The sequence below is a fragment of the Mus pahari genome, chromosome 7 (assembly GCF_900095145.1).
Source record: "Mus pahari chromosome 7, PAHARI_EIJ_v1.1, whole genome shotgun sequence".
NCBI classification, from domain to species: Eukaryota; Metazoa; Chordata; class Mammalia; order Rodentia; family Muridae; genus Mus; species Mus pahari.
The window spans coordinates 82,380,633-82,398,846 of NC_034596.1; the positions used below are offsets into that span (position 1 = coordinate 82,380,633).

At 42.9% G+C, this 18,214-nt stretch overlaps 1 protein-coding gene across 1 annotated transcript in view; it reads right to left on the reverse strand.

Annotated features, from left to right (window-relative positions):
• Positions 1–6,618: 6,618 nt before the first annotated feature.
• The window catches only part of Noxred1 (NADP dependent oxidoreductase domain containing 1), an 18,127-nt gene continuing 6,531 nt past the window's right edge, over positions 6,619–18,214 (reverse strand). Inside the window, exons 4-8 of the mRNA XM_021202750.1 lie at positions 13,445–13,644; positions 10,624–10,804; positions 9,947–10,098; positions 8,929–9,151; positions 6,619–6,948 (exon numbers count right to left, since the gene is read on the reverse strand). Of these exons, the coding sequence (XP_021058409.1) occupies positions 6,759–6,948; positions 8,929–9,151; positions 9,947–10,098; positions 10,624–10,804; positions 13,445–13,644 (946 nt within the window). The 3' untranslated portion in view covers positions 6,619–6,758. The remainder of the gene's footprint in view (positions 6,949–8,928; positions 9,152–9,946; positions 10,099–10,623; positions 10,805–13,444; positions 13,645–18,214) is intronic.

Sequence of the window (18,214 nt, forward strand, 5' to 3'; positions counted from 1 at the left end):
CACACACACACACACACACACACACACACACACACACACGTCTTTTTTTAAATGCCTCCTAGTTTAATAAGTAGTGGTTGTGAGGAGAAACATGCCTGTCTGGGCTACTGCCCACCTTTCCTGGAAAAGAACCCACTTTTGAAAGCATTTTTCAGGAAGACTTGTGATTCCTGGAAAGGGTGTACCAATCATCTTTCTAAGGTTTACTTAAGAGAAAATAAGTTAGGCTTAGAAAATAACAAAACAGACTCGGGAGGCAAAGGCAGGCGGATTTCTGAGTTCGAGGCCAGCCTGGTCTACAAAGTGAGTTCCAGGACAGCCAGGGCTACACAGAGGAACCCTGTCTGGGGGAAAAGAAAGAAAGAAAGAAAGAAGGAAAGAAAGAAAGAAAAGAAAAGAAAAGAAAAGAAAAGAACAGAAAGTGAACCAAGCTTTAAACATATTTAGAGGGAATCTCTATAATACACAAAGTTAAAAAAAAAAAGAAAGTAAATACCTTAGAAGCAGATATAGTTGAAAGATGTACAAGCATTTGATCAGTAAATGAGAAACAGTTGGAAAATGCTACCACATAGAAACTGGTATAAAGCATACTTAAATCTTGTGAGCCAAAAGACTTACCCACTTGGAAGGAAAGAAACCATGTGACTGAAGGGAAAAGACAGTATTTCTAAATTTACCAAGAAACAAAACCAACACAGGCCTTGTGCCAGAGGCTATCCCCTATTTGTAGCACTTACAACTATAAATGTGGGAAACCTGAATTAGAAAATGGCAGTTGTTCTCCACATAGTGACAGAATAGCAGAAATGTGTCTAGGTGAAGAACTGAGGGCAACAAGACAAACTGTAGCAATGTCCATAACTTGTTACACAAAGCCTAACCATGGAGAAAGCCCAAATTAATTTTCGTTTGTTTTTTGTTTTGTTTTGAGAGCTATGTAGTTCTGGCTGTCCTAGAACTCTCTGTAGACCAAGTTGGCCTCTAACCCCCAGAGACCCATCTGCTCTGCCTCCCAAGTGCTGGGATTAAAGGCATGCACTGGGGCTAGAGAGATGGCTCAGCGGTTAAGAGCACTGACTGCTCTTTCAGAGTTCCTGAGTTCAAATCCAAGCAACCACATGGTGGCTCACAACCATCTCATAATGAGATATGATGCCCTCTTTCAGGGTGTCTGAAGACAGACAGCTACAGTGTACTTACATATAGTAAATAAAGAAATCTTTGGGTCAGAGCAAGTGGGGCCAGAACGAGCAGGCTGAAGAGAGAAGAAAAAGTATCTGAAGATAGCTACATATAATCAATAAAGAAATCTAAAAACAAAACAAAAAGGCATGCACCACCACCACAGCCTAGCTGGATTCATCTTTGTTGTTGTTGTTGTTTTGTCAAGGCAGGGTTTCTCTGTGTAGCCCTGGCTGTCCTGGAACTCACTTTGTAGACCAGGCTGGCCTCAAACTCAGAAATCTGCCTGCCTCTGCCTCCCGAGTGCTGGGATTAAAGGCGTGCGCCACCATGCCCGGCTGGATTCATCTTTTAAAAGGAGCAGCTGTCTGTCAATTTTCCATCCTGGTGTTGTAGGAAGCAGGGGAGAAGGGCAGCCCAGAAGACTCTCTCTCTCTCTCTCTCTCTCTCTCTCTCTCTCTCTCTCTCTCTCTCTCAGGATTTACAGGCTTATATGATTGTTACAGGGGTACTGCTCCAGAACCTCACCCCCTCCCTGAGGTTTCTATAGGTAGTTAATATTAACTGTGGCAGGGGAGAGGGCATTTTCTTCAGGGGTGTAGCCACTGATAAAGTTGTCCATGCACAAGAAATAGCCCCTCACCTATGTTCTTGTAAATAATAGTAATTAAACTCATTAATTAACCAAAAAAAAAAAAAGAAAGTCTTTTTTTTTTTTTTTTGAAGAGCCAGCTCCAAGCACAGGTCAGGGAAGCGAGTCGTACCTAGGCCCTTTGTAGGCCTTAGCACCGAGAGCCTGGCACCAGCTGGCCAGCCCCCAAAGTCTCCTACCTGCATCCGTCCTGGCAGGTCAGAGTGGGCAGTGATAGCAGCCAGCTACAGACCCAGGGAGAGCTTAGGTCCTGGTGCTAGACAGAGAATCAGGCACCAGACTGTGGTCCTGGAGCAGAGCATGGGAAGAAGAAAGGGCTGTGTCCTAGGCTGAGAGGAGGGGAGGGGTGGGTGTCATTTTATTTTTAAATAAGCATGAAACTGTGGCAACAAAGCATATTCAAGCAGCTAAAGAATTTGTAAAGACAAAGGAACTGCCCTCTTTAGAATAGATACAATCAAGGAGCACGCCTTTAATCCCAGCACTCTGGAGGCAGAGGCAGGCCGATTTCTGAGTTCGAGGCCAGCCTGGTCTACAAAGTGAGTTAGTTCCAGGACAGCCAGGGCTATACAGAGAAACCTTGTTTCGGAAAAACAAAACAAAACAAAACAAAAAGAATAGATACAATCTGTTACATGCAAGTTACTACCTATATCCAGATGCAGAGGAAATACTTGTATCTTCATGGCAAACAAGAAGTTACTAACTGGCACCAAACCCCTTCCCTAACTTCCTACAGATAAGACAATGACACCACATACTTTATTACTCACACTTTAATGACCCCAAGGCTCCCCAAAAGACTGTCCTGAGCTGCAAAGTTGGTAAGAGGCTTATGCAACTTTTTGAAAGATTTACATGTTTTCAAAAGTAAAGATCTGCAATTGTGGGGTGTGTGAGTGTGGTGTGACTGTGTCTGTGAACTACATGTATGAAGTGTCCACGGAATCTAGAAGAGAGCATTAGATTCCCTGGAACTGGAATTAAAAGTGATTGAGAGCCACCATTTGAGAATTGGGAACCAAACCCAGGCCCTCTGCAAGCAAAAAGTGTTTTAACCATCTCTCCAGCCTCATACACACCTTATTATTACGGACAGGGTCTCTCCCTGGACTGAAGCTCACCAAATAGGTTAAACTAGCTGGTTTCTGTCATTCCTGCATCAGGATTACAAGTGTGTGCCACCATGGTTGGGATTTTATGTGGGTTCTGGGGATTGAACTAAGGTCCCTTTGATTGTACCATAAATTAAGTGTTTGATTGATGGGACAAAATACTCAACAAATGTAGCCTGAGGGAGGAAGGGTTCATTTTGGGCTCACAGTTTGGGGGTCCAGACTATTATGTGGGAAAAGCCACAGCAGCTGGTCATGTTGCATCTTAAATCAGGAAGAGAGAGGTTGTACTCATCCAGAACCCCAGCCCATTCCACGGTGCTGCACAAATGGAGGGACATTTACCACTCTAATTCCCAAGTCTATTAGCCTAGAAATACACCACGGGTATGCCCAGAGGCTCATTTCCATGGTGATTGTTAATCCCAAAGAGTGGACAAGTTAGACATCATGTAGAGGCTCTGAAGTATCTCCCTAGCCCTATTACATTTTCTAAGGAATAGTTGTCAAGAAAAAGAAGGGAAATGTGCTACGCCCATTCCAGTGAAGTCTGCTTGAAAGACTGAGAGGCCTAGAAGCATTCACGAGGCAAAGAGTTTCAAGGAAACTCAGCCTCCTGGAACCTTGGTATCCTCATAACCCATATACTCAAACCCTATCCCCATGTTAGTATGGTGTATGCTCTCTTTCAGTATTANAAGTGCCTTTAAAGATTGAATTTTATCATAGGTGAGCCTCCACCAGTGTTCCAAGGTCCTAGAAAATCCTTGAAGCCAACAAGCTTGGAATTCAGTGAGGTTACCCATTCAGTAAACATTCAAATTTACTTCTAGTAGAGACAGTGAAACTAATTAGGCATTACAGAGAACGGAGCTAGAATGGCTCAGGGCTCTTCTGCAGAGTGATTACTTAGGACAGTAGCCAAGTCTCACCCAAACAAGGACATACACAATGGCCTAGCGAAAAGGTGGGTTTAAAATGTAAGAGTTAGGGAATCCCCTTGAAACAGATTTTTTTCACTAGGCCCAAAGGAATAGCATAATCAGGCATTTACTAAGAACCCCTGGTGGTGGGTTTAACAACAGACTAGTTTTACACCTGGCTCCCTTCTTAGTGGTAAACAGCATCTTTGATGTATACTTCCCTTTTGTTTTGTGTCACTGTAACTCAGCGGACGTGTCCCGCCTGGCTTTTCTTGTTTTTTTCTTCTGTATAAAAAGTTTGATGCTCGATTTGAAAAATTACACTCAGATTCTACACGCTCTCTCATGTCATCTCTGTTTGTCAATTCCCATCCGACTCCATGCCCATCTGTCTGAGACTCTAATTTGCACGGATTGAGGAGGGCCCATTGAGCCCGGTCCGTGGCAGAAACGTTTCCTTTAGCCATCAGAGGTGAGAGAGACTGGCGGAGATGGGAAGGGCTCTCTGTAATAGACCAGACCACAAAATGAAATTTAAAGTGAAATACATGTATGTCTGGACGTCTCAAAAATATTAAATACTTTTTATTGCTTAAATAACAGCCTCTCATCTTTGCTTGTTTGTTCTATGACAGGATCTTATATAGTCCATACTGACTGGAATTTGCTATGTAGTTAAGGAAGGACAGAAATTCCTGATTCTCCTGCCTCCACCTCCCACGCCTGACTGCTTCTTGTCTAGCTGTACAAGCTCAGCTGTTCTTTTTCTCTTGTTCTCACTACTTTTAAATTTAAAAAAAAAAAGTAAATGATGTGTGTAGGCTCACATGCTATGCTTTTTACGTGGAGGTAAAAAGATGCCTTTGCGGAATTGGCTCTCTCCTTCCACTTTTACGTGGGAGTCTGGGTAATCAATTCAGGTTGTCTGGATTGGACAGAGGGGTATCAATCCCTGAGCCATTTTGTCTTTTTTTCATCTTTAAATTTCTGTGTGTGTGTGAGAGAGAGATGATGATGATGATGATGATGATGTGTACATGTGTATTTGTGCCCATTAGTGAGGACACACATGTGTGGGTCAGTTTGGAGGTCAAAAGTTGATGTCCAGTGTCTTCCCCATCACTGTCCACATTATTTACACAGGCAGGGACTCTCAGACTCATTGGTTCGTCTAGCTAGCCAACTCATCCTATGAGGAATTCCTGTCTCCCATTTCCCCTCTCAAATTACAGGCAAGCACCACGCCTGCCACCAGTCCAGCTTTCCCCTGGCTGTGGTCCAAACGCTTGTGCACCGAGCCCTTTACCCACTGAGCAAACTCCTGGGCATCTTGGTTACCCTTCTGTATCCTAGGAGGCCAACACAGTGCAGAAGTGCAGTGAGGCGCTTGTCTAATTACACACCCGACTGCAGCAAATCCACATCCAGGCTACATATCAGAGTTGGACGACAAACCAACTTTTTCTCCAAACTAGAAAGTTTTACCAGAAACCATCCTTTTCCTTATTATTATTTTTCTTTCTTCTTCCCACCACCTCCACCTACCAAGACAGGAGAGGGTTTCTCTGTGAAGCTCTAGGTGTCCTGGAACTTGCTCTGTAGACCAGGCAGGCCTAAAACTCACAGAGATTCACTGTCTCCAGAGTACAGGAACTAAAGGCATCCATCGATACCTCTTGATTAGAAACTGTCCAAAAAAAAAAAAAAAGGATTCTGGAACCATTGAATTTACTTAGTGCATGATTATGCAAAAATAACAAAATGCAAATGATCAATATGAGACCACGGTGATTTCCATGTGTGGTGAATGGCTTTGCTCAGAAGCCCTTGGGCAAAGCTGGGAACTTCATTTCCTACCTTGTTGGGCCTACTGCTTTTTTTTCGGCTCTATTATAATTGACAAGAAGTTTTGGTAAAAGATGAAATAAATGTACACTAGAAATACAATTTTTTAAAGGATTTAATGGAAATGCCAGGTTTGAATATACTTTTTTTTGTTTGTATCTGTCTGTTGTAAGACGGACTCACCTGAGGCACGAGACTGGCCCAGAACTTGCCATCTTTCCGCTGCAGACCCCTGGCACCAGGACTATAGATGTGTGTCACCACACTCAGCCATAGTTGGTTGCCGTTGATATTGGGATTGATGGTATGTTTTGTTCCTTTTGTGGCTTTTCTGTGACATAGTCTCCTGTGATCAAGGCTGGCCTCAAACTCACTGTGTAGCCAAGGATAACCTTCAACGTCCAACACTCCTGCCTCTATATCCTAAGTGCTAGGATTGAAAGGGTATAGGGAACTTTTGGGATAGCATTTGAAATGTAAATAAAGAAAATATCTAATTTAAAAAAAGAAAGAAAGAAAGTAGGTGCCACATCACCCAATCTATGGGATGCTGATGAACAAAAACACGCATCTCTGGGTGTCCTAGACAAGCGCCTCACGCCGGCGAGCTACATCTTTACCAGTGATATTTCTATGATTTGTATAGGTTTAAATGGTTTAAATGGGAATCACTTTAAATAACCATCCAGAATAGTCAAACATAATAAAAACAAGTATGAATTAATCATAACTCAACTGATTGCTCACCCAACATATCTCATCTATCAAAAAAAAAAAAAAAGGAGAATCAAATTTTATCATTTTCTAGTTTTATATCATCACAGGAAAAGAAGTTGTGGTGTTTGATTGTCTAATTGTGATATAACTACTTGAATTTAGCATGTAAAAGACATTAGTTTGTGTTGATAAGGGCTTTGGGGGGAAGCAATGGACTAGATTGTTTCTAAGAGCCGGAAACACCCAAGAATACCGACATATAGAGGAGGATCTGATATTTTATTCTTCACTCAGGTGTCAAGCAGAACTCACGGCTCTCTGTCATTCCTCCTCTACAAGGGGCCGGATAACTGTGGAAATATAAGGCAATTCTTCTTCGCTTATGGTGAGGCCAAATACTTCACAGTACAAAAGGCTAATGTGGTCCTGAAGAGAACGCGTGGCTGAGATGTGCTGGCTAAAGGGAGTTTCCTTGAGTTGCACAGTGGTCAGATCAAACCAGGGGAAAGGCCTATGTGGAAAAAAAGAGATAGCATTACTTTCTTCGAGCCTGTTTAATACATATAACTTAGGTGTGAAACACACACTGAGGCAAGAATCTCTGAACTTGACTATATCACTATAGAGATTTCTAGATGCAAAAAAGTAAAAAAGAGAACAGCAATGGCGGAGCTGTATGGACCAGAGCACAAAGGATGTTTTGTGTGTGTGTGTGTGTGTGTGATATAATATATATTATATGCTTACATATTATATATACTTGTATGTTTTATACATATATCTATGTTTTATATGTGTTTATATATGATTCATATAAACCATATACGCATCAAATAAACTGATAGGCAGATATATATCTCAGGTGATAGATTATAGATAAATAGGTAGACAGACAGACCAACAGACAGCTAATACTAGAAGAGAAGGAGAGAAAGGAGAAGAATACTTGAAATAATGAGGGGAAGGTGGGAAGTCACAAAGCCAAAATCAGAGAAGAGTGGAAAACTCAGATGGCAAAGTCCAGCTGAACACACTTCAGGGTGGGGTGGCGTGGCATTTGTGTCACAATCATTCATAAAGTGGTATATTTACAAACAGAATGCGAACTTCTTCTGTACAGGTATTATATTTCACACAATTTTTTTAAAAAATTAGCTGGGTGGAGAGGGCTTGGGAAACGCTTCAGTTAGGTGTTTGCCATGACTGAGGACTTTGAGTCAAGCATGGTGGTCCACACCTTTAATCCCAGCACTCGAGAGGCAGAATGTCTGTGAGTTCAAGGCTAACCTGGTTAATATAGCAAGTTTTAAGCCAGGAAAGGCTATGTAGGGAGACTCTGTCCAAAATAAAAAGGAGGAGAACAGCCTAGCCCCTGGGATTTGACCAGAAGCCTGAGTAGCTCACAAGCAGCCTGGCTTACACGGTGAGCCTGAGTGGGGGGGGTGGGGGGGGTGTCGGGGGACGGGACGGGACTGAGAAGAGAGGTCTCCAAAACCAAAACTACAAGAAGATGAGTTACAGAAACCCCATCACTCCCAACAGCAAGTCTAAAAGCTGAAAACAACCAAACTGTGCTCCCAACACAACAGGAGAATGATTTCCAGCCTGGAATCTTTTGCTTAACCATGTTCTCAGTAAAACTGTAGGTAGAGCACACACATTCTCAAACAAAACGAATCTTCAAAATTACTCCCAATAGACAGTTGGCTAATAGACCATGTATTTGTCATATTATCTAGGCACCAACAGACGTTTATTTATATTGTCATTATATTGTAATATGTATGCAAAACTATTCCTACACTGTGAGAAACACTGAGGCAGAGTACCACTGTTGCTTTCTGCATCCCGCTAGAACTCTGTGTGATGCTAGTCTTGTCCTGAGACAAGGAGAAGCCCGTGACAGGACGAAAGGAAAGCATGTGTGAAGCAGATGAGAGGGCTTAGCAGGTAAGGGAGCTTGTGGCCAAGCTGACAACCTGAGTTGGATCCCAGAATCCACATGGTGAAAAGAGAATCCTGACTCCTACAGTTTATCTCTGGTCTCTATAAGTCCCCTCACAAAGGAATGGTTTTTTAAAGTATCTGTTACTGGGCTGGAGGGGTGGATCAGCAGGTAAGAGCATCGACTGCTCTTGTGAAGGTCCTGAGTTCAAATCCCAGCAACCACATGGTGGCTCACAATCATCTGTAATGAGATCTGACGCCCTCTTCTGGAGTGTCTGAAGACAGCTACAGTGTACTTACATATAATAAAGAAATAAATCTTAAAAATAAAAGAATCTGCTACCTGGACAGTGGTGCTGCAGGCCTTTAATCCTAGTACATGGGAGGCAGAGGCAGGCAGATTCTCTGAATTTAAAGCCAACCTATTCTACAGAGTGAGTTCCAGGACAGCCAGAGCTATAAAGAGAAACCCTGTCCCATAAACAAACAAACAAACAGCATAGGTTAAAACAAAACTGTGGGATCCAGATGTTTGATACTTTACCTTTTTTGATACAAGTTTTTGACGTAGCTTTTGCTCATGAAATTTGTTAACTGAAATTCAGGGCAGGATGCTGGGTCTGTCTTGCAGCTTTCTAAGTGCACAGGGAGAAGCAGTTTGTTTAGAAGCTTCAGCACTTGTGAGTGAAACACGCTCCTTGACGTACAGGCATTGATGAGCGCATAGCACAGCCCCTCTATCCACTTGACATTAAGGATTACTCCCCCTAGACAGAAAGAGAATCACAATGAGCACACACAACAGTGAGTTGCAGGGAACCTGAAAGAAAGAATGACTCAAGAAACCCAGAGAGTGACTGTGAAGCCACCTTCTCTCCTGCACTGGTTGTCAGTATGACAGGAGACGAAGGGGACACTCTTTACTCCCTGGGAAGAGGCCCACTTGCCCTTTACAACACGACATGTGTCAATCAAAGGGAAGCAGATAGGACTAAGGCAGACAGGGCTAATGACAGAAGGATCACCACAAAGGTCCCTGCCCACAGCAGGGAGGAACTAGGGAATACTGTCTTTTTTTTTTTTCCCCAGACATTGAATTCTCCTGGGTTTTGTTTTGTTTTGTTTTGTTTTTTGTTATTTTTCTTTGTTTTGCTTTGTTTTGATTTTTTTTTTTTTTTGAGACAGGTTCACATGGAGCTTTAGCTGCCCTCAAACTGGTTATATAGCCCAAGAGTCTCGGCACCCTGATTCTCCTGTCTCCTCCTCTCCAAGGCTGGAGTTATAGGCATGTACCACCAAGCCCAGCTCATTCTCTTGTTCACATAGCTGCTATTTCCCCTGGTTCTTTCTAGCCCAGACTTAAGGATCCACAAATTAGGCTACTCCATTCTGCCTAACTAAGGTTGCTTTTTCTTTTTCTTACTAAGCTCTTTGTGTTCCAAACTCAAATCACTAAGAATGTATCTGCTTTGTGCTTTACACACACACACACACACACACACACACACACAGAGAGAGAGAGGTAATTGTCAAAGGAATGCCAGAAACTGTTGTGCCATTACCAAGGTTATTGTAGGGGCAGGTACCCCGGATAATCGTTGTATCTTGGAGAGCAGCTGGGACCTCCTCATTCTCTCCCCAGATGTTGTCAAAATCCTCAACAAATTGATACTGGGGCCTCAGGATATTGGTGTGGTTCAGTAAAGTTTTCAACCTGGAAACCACAAAGACAGGGAGTACAGACTGGAATAAGTGACTTTCCAATCTACTGTATCCGAATCCAAGCCAAACCCCAGCCCCTCCCCTGCAAGCCACTGCTCAGGCAACAGGCTGTGGGCCCACTGTGCGCTCAGGGCATTGATTAATTAGATTGTTCAACCATCCACCTACTATTTACCGAGTGTTAGCATGTGCCTAGCTCTTGGCTAGATGCAAGACTACAAAAACCAATGTTTGGCATGAATTTTCAGTAGCCTCTCATGTGGTTCTCTGGTGTTTTCTCACTGATGCCCCAAGTGGGAATGGAGTACTGGCAAACAGCAGACCATTAATATTTTAGGCAGGGAAAAATCATTCCAACCTCGAATCCTGTTCATGTAAAACTGGAGGAAGACAGAACTAGAAAGGCTGGCGGGGGTCTTTCTGCAGGTCAAGCTGCCTCCTCCTCCTCATTACTGAGGATGACTAACTCCAAGAGGTAGGTAGGCCTATGAGTTCCGCTCTCATCCTGGCAAGATACCTGGGTAGCGGAATGGCGGATACGAAGCTGTACACGGTGCAGTGCTTGTTGAGTTTGGATTGAATTTCTAGGCAGATATTAGGCAGCTGGGCCGGCAGACAGCAGAGGAACAGTACTCTGGCCCAGCTTGCCACAGCAGCGTTGTCATAGACGCACCGGACCCCTAGTTTTCGTAACTCACCTGGGAAGGAGAAAGAACACAATAATGCAGAGAAGTTTGACCTGCACATCAGCTGTGGGGAGAGGATGGCGGTAACGGTGTTTCAGTAAGCAACTTAAGTCACGTGGCCACAGAAACCAGCTGCTGGTTCCTGGAAGCCTCCCGTGAGCTACGCAAAGAAGCTCCACCCCACCCCCAACAACCCCTTCGCGAAAGCAGCTGGTCCCACTGGGGCAGAGATATTGGGCTTCTTACGTGATTGCTATTGTCTTGATTTTGGAACAAATACTGGATGTTTTTATTTTTATTTCTTAATGTGAGCTAGAAAAAGAATCTCTAAGAAGCACTCGGGTTCCATTTACTGAAGAGTTAGCACCTGCTAGTTAGTAGACACAGTGCTCTCTCCCTGTGTTGGTTAAGGTGGCTCTCACAGGGTGTTTCTTTCTTTTGAGGCTGGTTCCTGTATTAAAGATGTGCAGACTGAGGCTTCCGGATGCTATGTGGCTCACTGAAAGCTATACAGCTCACTGGCTTGAGTTAGTGGGTAAAATTAGAAACGTGAGAGGATGTGTCACAGAAATGGGGAGGAGTGTAAGGTTTTACAGTTTTTGTAACATGTAACATAAGAGTAAAATATTCATAAATGTAGAGACAAAAGTCTCTGTGTATGAGATAACTCATACAACTGCCTTAAACACACAGGTACTTAATTATTTGATTATCGTTACTACAATGTGGATTTTCAAAAGTAAGGATTTAAAATGTATGCTTCCATCTGATGTGCTTTAAGCATTACTGAAAAACAGAATGTGAAAGTTACCGGAGAGGCAAGCTCCTTGTGTATAAGGCTTCTTGAGGACAAGAGGAAAAGTGCTAAGAGAAAAGGTAGCCACCATTCTTTGATAAGCATATGACAGCAATTCTCAGCCTGTGGGTCGTGACCCTTCCACAGGGGTCAAATATCAGATATCCAGCACATCAGATATTACACTTTGATTCATAGCAGTATCTAACAGTAGCAGTAGTAACGAAGTAGCAACAAAAATAGTTTTCCTGTTGGGGGTCATAACACATGGAACTGTATTAAAGGGTCACAGCATTAGGAAGGTTGAGAACCACTGACGCAGCAATTATGCTGTTCCCTTACACGGTGCACAGAGGGGTTTTGCAGCTAGAATCCAATATGTTTTTTCTTTTCAGTTTTTCAAGACAGGGTTTCTCTGGGTAGCCCTGGCTGTCTTGGAACTCTCTCTCTGTAGACCAGGTCTGCCTCAAACTCAGAAACTCAACTGCCTGGGCCTCCTGAGTGCTGGGAATGGAGGTGTGTGCTACCGCCTTCTGCACAAAGCACTCACAACTGTCGCTCTGCCCCATCTCCTCCCCAGAATGCCCAGACACCGGGGACAGCAAGCACACCCTGATAAGGTCAGACACACCAGGGAGTGCTCTCAAAGCCAGCCGGGCGGCAGTGAAAGGGTTTAAAAATCTTTATTTTAAGGAATGCTAAATGATACGAAATGCACTTCCAACACGTCAGGTAAAAAGCCAGTATACAATATACTTCAAAACAGGGTGGGGTGGGGGAACGACGATGGTTGGTTAAGAAGAGTATGGATGGTCATTCTTCCTTCAAGGGTAATTTTTCTACAGTATGCATACTGCTTTGCAATGTTATCTTGCATTTTATTGCAGTATAATTTACATACAGTACCACATGGCACTCTGAAGTATACAGCTTGAACAGTTTTGATAAGGGCATACATCCATGCAGCCCACAGTTCCCTCTAGACCAGCAGTTCTCAACCTTCCTAATGCTGCATTAAATTCCTTTAATACAGTTCTCCATGTTTTGGTGACCCCCAAACAATATAATTTATTATTGTTGTTATTGTATATTTTTTTTTGTTTTTTTTGTTTTGTTTTTTTTTTGTTTTGTTTTTTTGAGATAGGGTTTGGTTTCTCTGTGTAACAGCCCTGGCTGTCCTGGAACTCACTTTGTAGACCAGTCTGGCCTTAAACTCATGGGGATCCGCCTGTCTCTGCCTCCCAAGTGCAGGGATTAAAGGCGTGTGCCACCACATCTGGCCATAAAATTATTTTTGTTGCTGCTTCCTAACTGTAATTTTGCCACTGTTGTGAATTGTAATGTAAATATCTGTGTATTCTGGTAATCTTAGGCAACTCATATGAAAGAGTAGTTTGACATCCCCCCTCCAAAGGGATCATGACCTACAAGTTGAGAACCACTACCCTAGATGTAAAGTATTTCCTTTTCCCCAGAATGTTCTTTGGGCTCCTTCTTCACTCCACTTCCTCAAAAGGCAATCACTGTTCTTGTTTCTATCACATTGGTCAACACCTAGAATCACTGTAAATATGTTTGTACTCAGATGACAGTTTTTTAAAATAGAAGGCCAAATGTAAATATTTGGTAACTTTTTTTTTTCTACACCGATATTCCAGTTAGATTTAAATACTATATGAAACACACACACACACACATAATATCTTATACCCAGAGAAAGGTACTTTGCACCAAGAAGGGACAGATATAGTAAGTGGAGAAAAGTCATCTTAGCCAACAAGGAAGGCACCTTTTAAGATGGCTTTGTTAATGCTACACAGCCCCACGCCCACTGTCCAGCATTCACTGCTCCTCACCCAGGGACTCTGGCCTCCTAGTGGAGATCTGCAGGTTCTCGGCAGGGATAGGGACGGTTTTCAGCAATACGTTAGTCAGCTGCTTTCCAAGGTGGCCACATCCAATGATGCCCACGGTTAGTATATCATCCTCAGTAGCAGCGTTATCAAATGACACAGTCCGGGGATGTATTGTGCGTGGCAGATTCTGTAATAAGTTGCTGGAGAATGACCAGACACACATAAATGCGTATATATGCTATAGTTTTCTTTTATAAAAAAGATTTATTTACTTTATGTATATGAGTACACTGTAGCTGTACAGATGGTTGTGAGCTATCATGTGGTTGCTGGGAATTGAACTCAGGACCTCTGCTCCCTCCAGCCCTGCTCGCTCCGGCCCAAAGATTCATTTATTATTATTATTATTATTATTATTATTATTATTATTATTATATGTAAGGACATTGTAGCTGTCTTTGGACACACCAGAAGAGGGAGTCAGATCTCATTACACATGGTGAGCCACCATGTGGCTGCTGGGATTTGAACTCAGGACGTTCAGAAGAGTCAGTGCTCTTAACCGCTGGGCCATCTCTCCAGCCCCATGCTATAGTTTTCTGCAGCAGTATTTCAGGTTCTTTAATTTTTTCAAGCGGAAGGCCAAAGTCAACATAATAGTTCAGAAACAAGACATTTGGGTTGGAAGCTGTTTATATGACCTTACTAGGGATTAAAAGCTTTGTCCTGAAAAAGTACATTCCTTTTCCAAGGCTCCAAAACTGGATGAAAACTTTTTTGTTTGTTTGTTTGTTTCTTGCATTTTCCCGGATCCTTAAACATGAAGTCTGTATATTTTGTATTTCACTGACTTTAAACATCACTGTGACTGTTATGCATCATATGGTTATGTTCACTAATTCTCTGAACTTTTTGGCCTATGTTCTGGGTAGACAATTGTCAGCTAGAGTGCATAATCACCAACTTAAGTACACAGTATGTTTGAGTCTGTGCATATTTCTAGGCCCTTTGCATCCTTGCAAAGCAGAAACTTTATATCCTGAACAGCCTGTTTCCCCTCCCCACCTGCCTCTGCCTCCTGAAATAAAGGTGGGTGCCACCACTGCCTATTTAAAAAAAAAAAAAGCCTAATTGCATCAGTTATGACTCCCAGGACTATAGTGAATAGAATAGAGGTGCTGAAAGTGGGCATCCTCACCTTGTTTCTGGTTTTCAGCATTCAGCTTTGAATATAACACTGCCTCGGGCTTTCTGTATATGACTGTTAGTACACGGAAGTAATTTACCTCCAGCTGATGATTATTGTGATCCTGGCAAACCACTGACTTTCATCTACTAAGTTTTCTGCACTGACTGAAATCATGTGACATTGGTCTTTCCTTCAGTTAATGTGGTGTTGCAAAAGGGTCTCTAGGCAGAAAGTCAGAAATCAGACACTGTGACTAACTCTTCCATTACACAAAATGAAGGCAAGTCACTCTCTATGTCATGTAAATAGAAAAGAAAGAGACTTCATCTCTATGACGTTCTCCTGGATTTTAAAAATCACCATAAACAACCAAACTCTTGGGCATGTGCAGTTCCCTAATACTCTCTTCTGGGGACTGGTACATTACCTTCCACTCCTGGTACTCAACTAATAAGGGTAATTAAAGGAAAATTGACACATTGTGAAAGTCCTATGGCTTCAAATCACTAATGCATTTTGTATCAGGGTTCTCTAAAGGAACAGATAAAGTATGTGTGTGTGCGCTCACGTGTGAGTGCATATGTACACATGTGTGACTTCTTAGACTAGTTTACAGAACGTGGTCTTGGTAGTCCAACAATGCCTGTCTCATAACAGAAAGGCTGAGAATGTAATCACTATTCAGTCCACGAGGAGATATCCATGAGTTTATCTCCACAGTCCAATCAGACAGTGGGAGCACCCTGCTGAGCCTCTGATCTTCAGTCTGGAATCCTGGAGAAGTTGGATTTAAATACTGGCACCAGCACAAGGATGACCAAACTGAGAATGAGGGCAATCAGACTAAAAGCCAAGTCTCTCTCTGGGCTCTTCTTCAGGTGTTGGCTGGGTCTTTCTGCTTCAAATCATTTGATTAGGATAATACCTCACAGGAATGCCCAGCAGACAACCAAGATAGCCACCATCTGTATGTTACAGATAATGAAAATGGGAAGCTGGGAGGCACAGTAGCATACCCCAGGAAAGGGCATATGAGTTAAGTATCATAAAAGCTGGACCTAGTCAGATGATTTGCATAAACACTCCTCTCTTGTCTGTATCTTAAGTCTACAAGGAACAGCTGGGATAACAGTTCCCAGTGTGGTCCCCATACAGGAGGTTGCTCACACACATTCTCAAGTACATCTTTTTCCAAAGGAATCTTTGCTTTCTAGTCTTTTGTCTACATCTATAAATTCTTTCATCATTGGAAACAAAAACCTGGATTAAAGAAATCTTACCTCAGGACGCATGCTCTACTATGTTCATAGCAGCCTTATTTCTAATAGCCAGAAGCTGGAAAGAACCCAGATGTCCCTCAACAGAAGAATGGATACAGAAAGTGTGGTGCAGGGCTGGTGAGATGGCTCAGTGGGTAAGAGCACCCGACTGCTCTCCCAAAGGTCCAGAGTTCAAATCCCAGCAACCACATGGTGGCTCACAACCATCCATAACAAGATCTGACGCCCTCTTCTGGAGTGTCTGAAGACAGCTACAGTGTACTTACATATAATAAATAAATAAATCTTTTTAAAAAAATGTGGTGCATTTACACAATGGAGTACTACTCAAGATATTAAAAACAATGACTTCATGAAATTCTTAGGCAAATGGATGGACCTAGAAAATATCATCCTGGGCTGGAGAGATGGCTCAGTGGTTAAGAGCACCAACTGCTCTTCCAGAGGTTCTGAGTTCAATTCCCAGCAACCACATGGTGGCTCACAACCATCTGTAGTGGGATCTGATGCCCTCTTCTGGTGTGTCTGAAGAGAGCAATGGTGTACTCATATACATAAAATAAATAAATCTTAAAAAAGAAAGAAAGAAAATATCATCCTGAGTGAGGTAACCCAATCACAAAAGAACGAACACACATGGTATGCACTCACTGATATGTGGATATTAGCCCAAAAGCTCCGAATACCCAAAATAGAATTCACAGACCACATGAAGCTGAAGAAAAAGGAAGACCCAAGTGTGGGTGCTTCGGTCCTTCCTAGAAAGGGGAACAAAATACTCACGGAAGCAAATATGGAGACCAAGTGCAGAGCAGAGACTGAAGGAAAGGCCATCCAGAGACTGTCCCAACTGGGGATTCATCCCAGATATAGTCACCAAACTCCGACACTATTGTGGATGCTAAGAAAGACTTGCTGAAAGGAGCCTGATATAGCTGTCTCCTGAGAGGCCCTGCCAGAGCCTTACAAATACAGAGGCAGATGCTCACAGCCAACCATTGATTGGACTGAGCACTGGGTCCCCAATGGAGGAGTTAGAGAAAGGACTGAAGGAGCTGAAGGGTTTTGCAACACCATAGGAAGAACAACAATATCAACCAACCAGACCCTGGGAGCTTCCACAGACTAAGCCACCAACCAAGGAGTACACATGACTCCAGCTGCATATGTAGCAGAGGATGGCCTTGTCAGGCATCAATGGGAGGAGAGGTCCTTGGTCCTATGAAGGCTTGACAGATGCTCCAGTGTGGGGGAATTGAGGGCAGGGCAGAGGGAGTGGGTGGGTGGGTGGAGGAACACCCTCATAGAAGCAGGGGGAGGGGGTATGGGATAGGGGGTTTCAGGGAGGGGGAAACTGGGTAAGGGGATAACACTTGAAATGTAAATATATTATAAATAAATAAATATTAAAAAAAGAAGAAATCTTACCTTAGTCAACCTTCTAGATATCAATGTATTACACACACTGACTGATTTTGCATGTTGAAATATCCTTGCATTTCAGGAATAAATTCCACTTCTTCATGGTGCATAACCTTTTTACCTATTATTTGTTTGTTTGTCTGTTATTTATTGGATCTATCTATCTTTCTATCGATCGATCGACTGGTTTTTTGAGACGGGGTTTCTTGTGTAACAACCCTGACTATCCTGGAGCTCTCTCTGTAGGTTATAGATCTGTAGACTCACAGAGATCCACCTGCCTCTGCCTCCTGAGTGTTGGGATTAAAGGGATATGCCACCACTGCTGAGCAGTACATAATCTTTTTAATGTAATCTTGAATTCAGTTAGCTAATATTTTGTTGAAGATTTTCACATCAATACTCAAGTGTGAAGGATACTGGTTGGTACCTACCTCTCTCACAGTATCCTTCATTGTAGTATTAAGGTAATGCTGGCCTCTAAAATAAGTTTGAAAATGTTCCCTCTTTATTTATTTATTTTTGCTAGAGTTTGAAAGGAATTGTTAACTTTTTTCATGTGTGCTGCACATGCAGGTCGTGTGTGTGTGTGTGTGCACGTGCTGCAGGTGCAGGACATGTGTGCATGTGTGTTTGTGTGCGTGCTGCAGGTACAGGACATGTGTGTGTGTGTATGTATGGGTGCTGCAGGTGCAGGACACATGTGCGTGTGTGTGTGTGTGCTGCAGGTGCAGGACATGTGTGCGTGTGTGTGTATGTGTGTGTGTGTGTACGTGCTGCAGGTGCAGGACATGTGCACGTGTGTGTGTTTGTGTGCATGCTGCAGGTGCAGGACATGTGTGTGTGCGCGTGTGTGTGTGTGTGTGTGTGTGTGTGTGT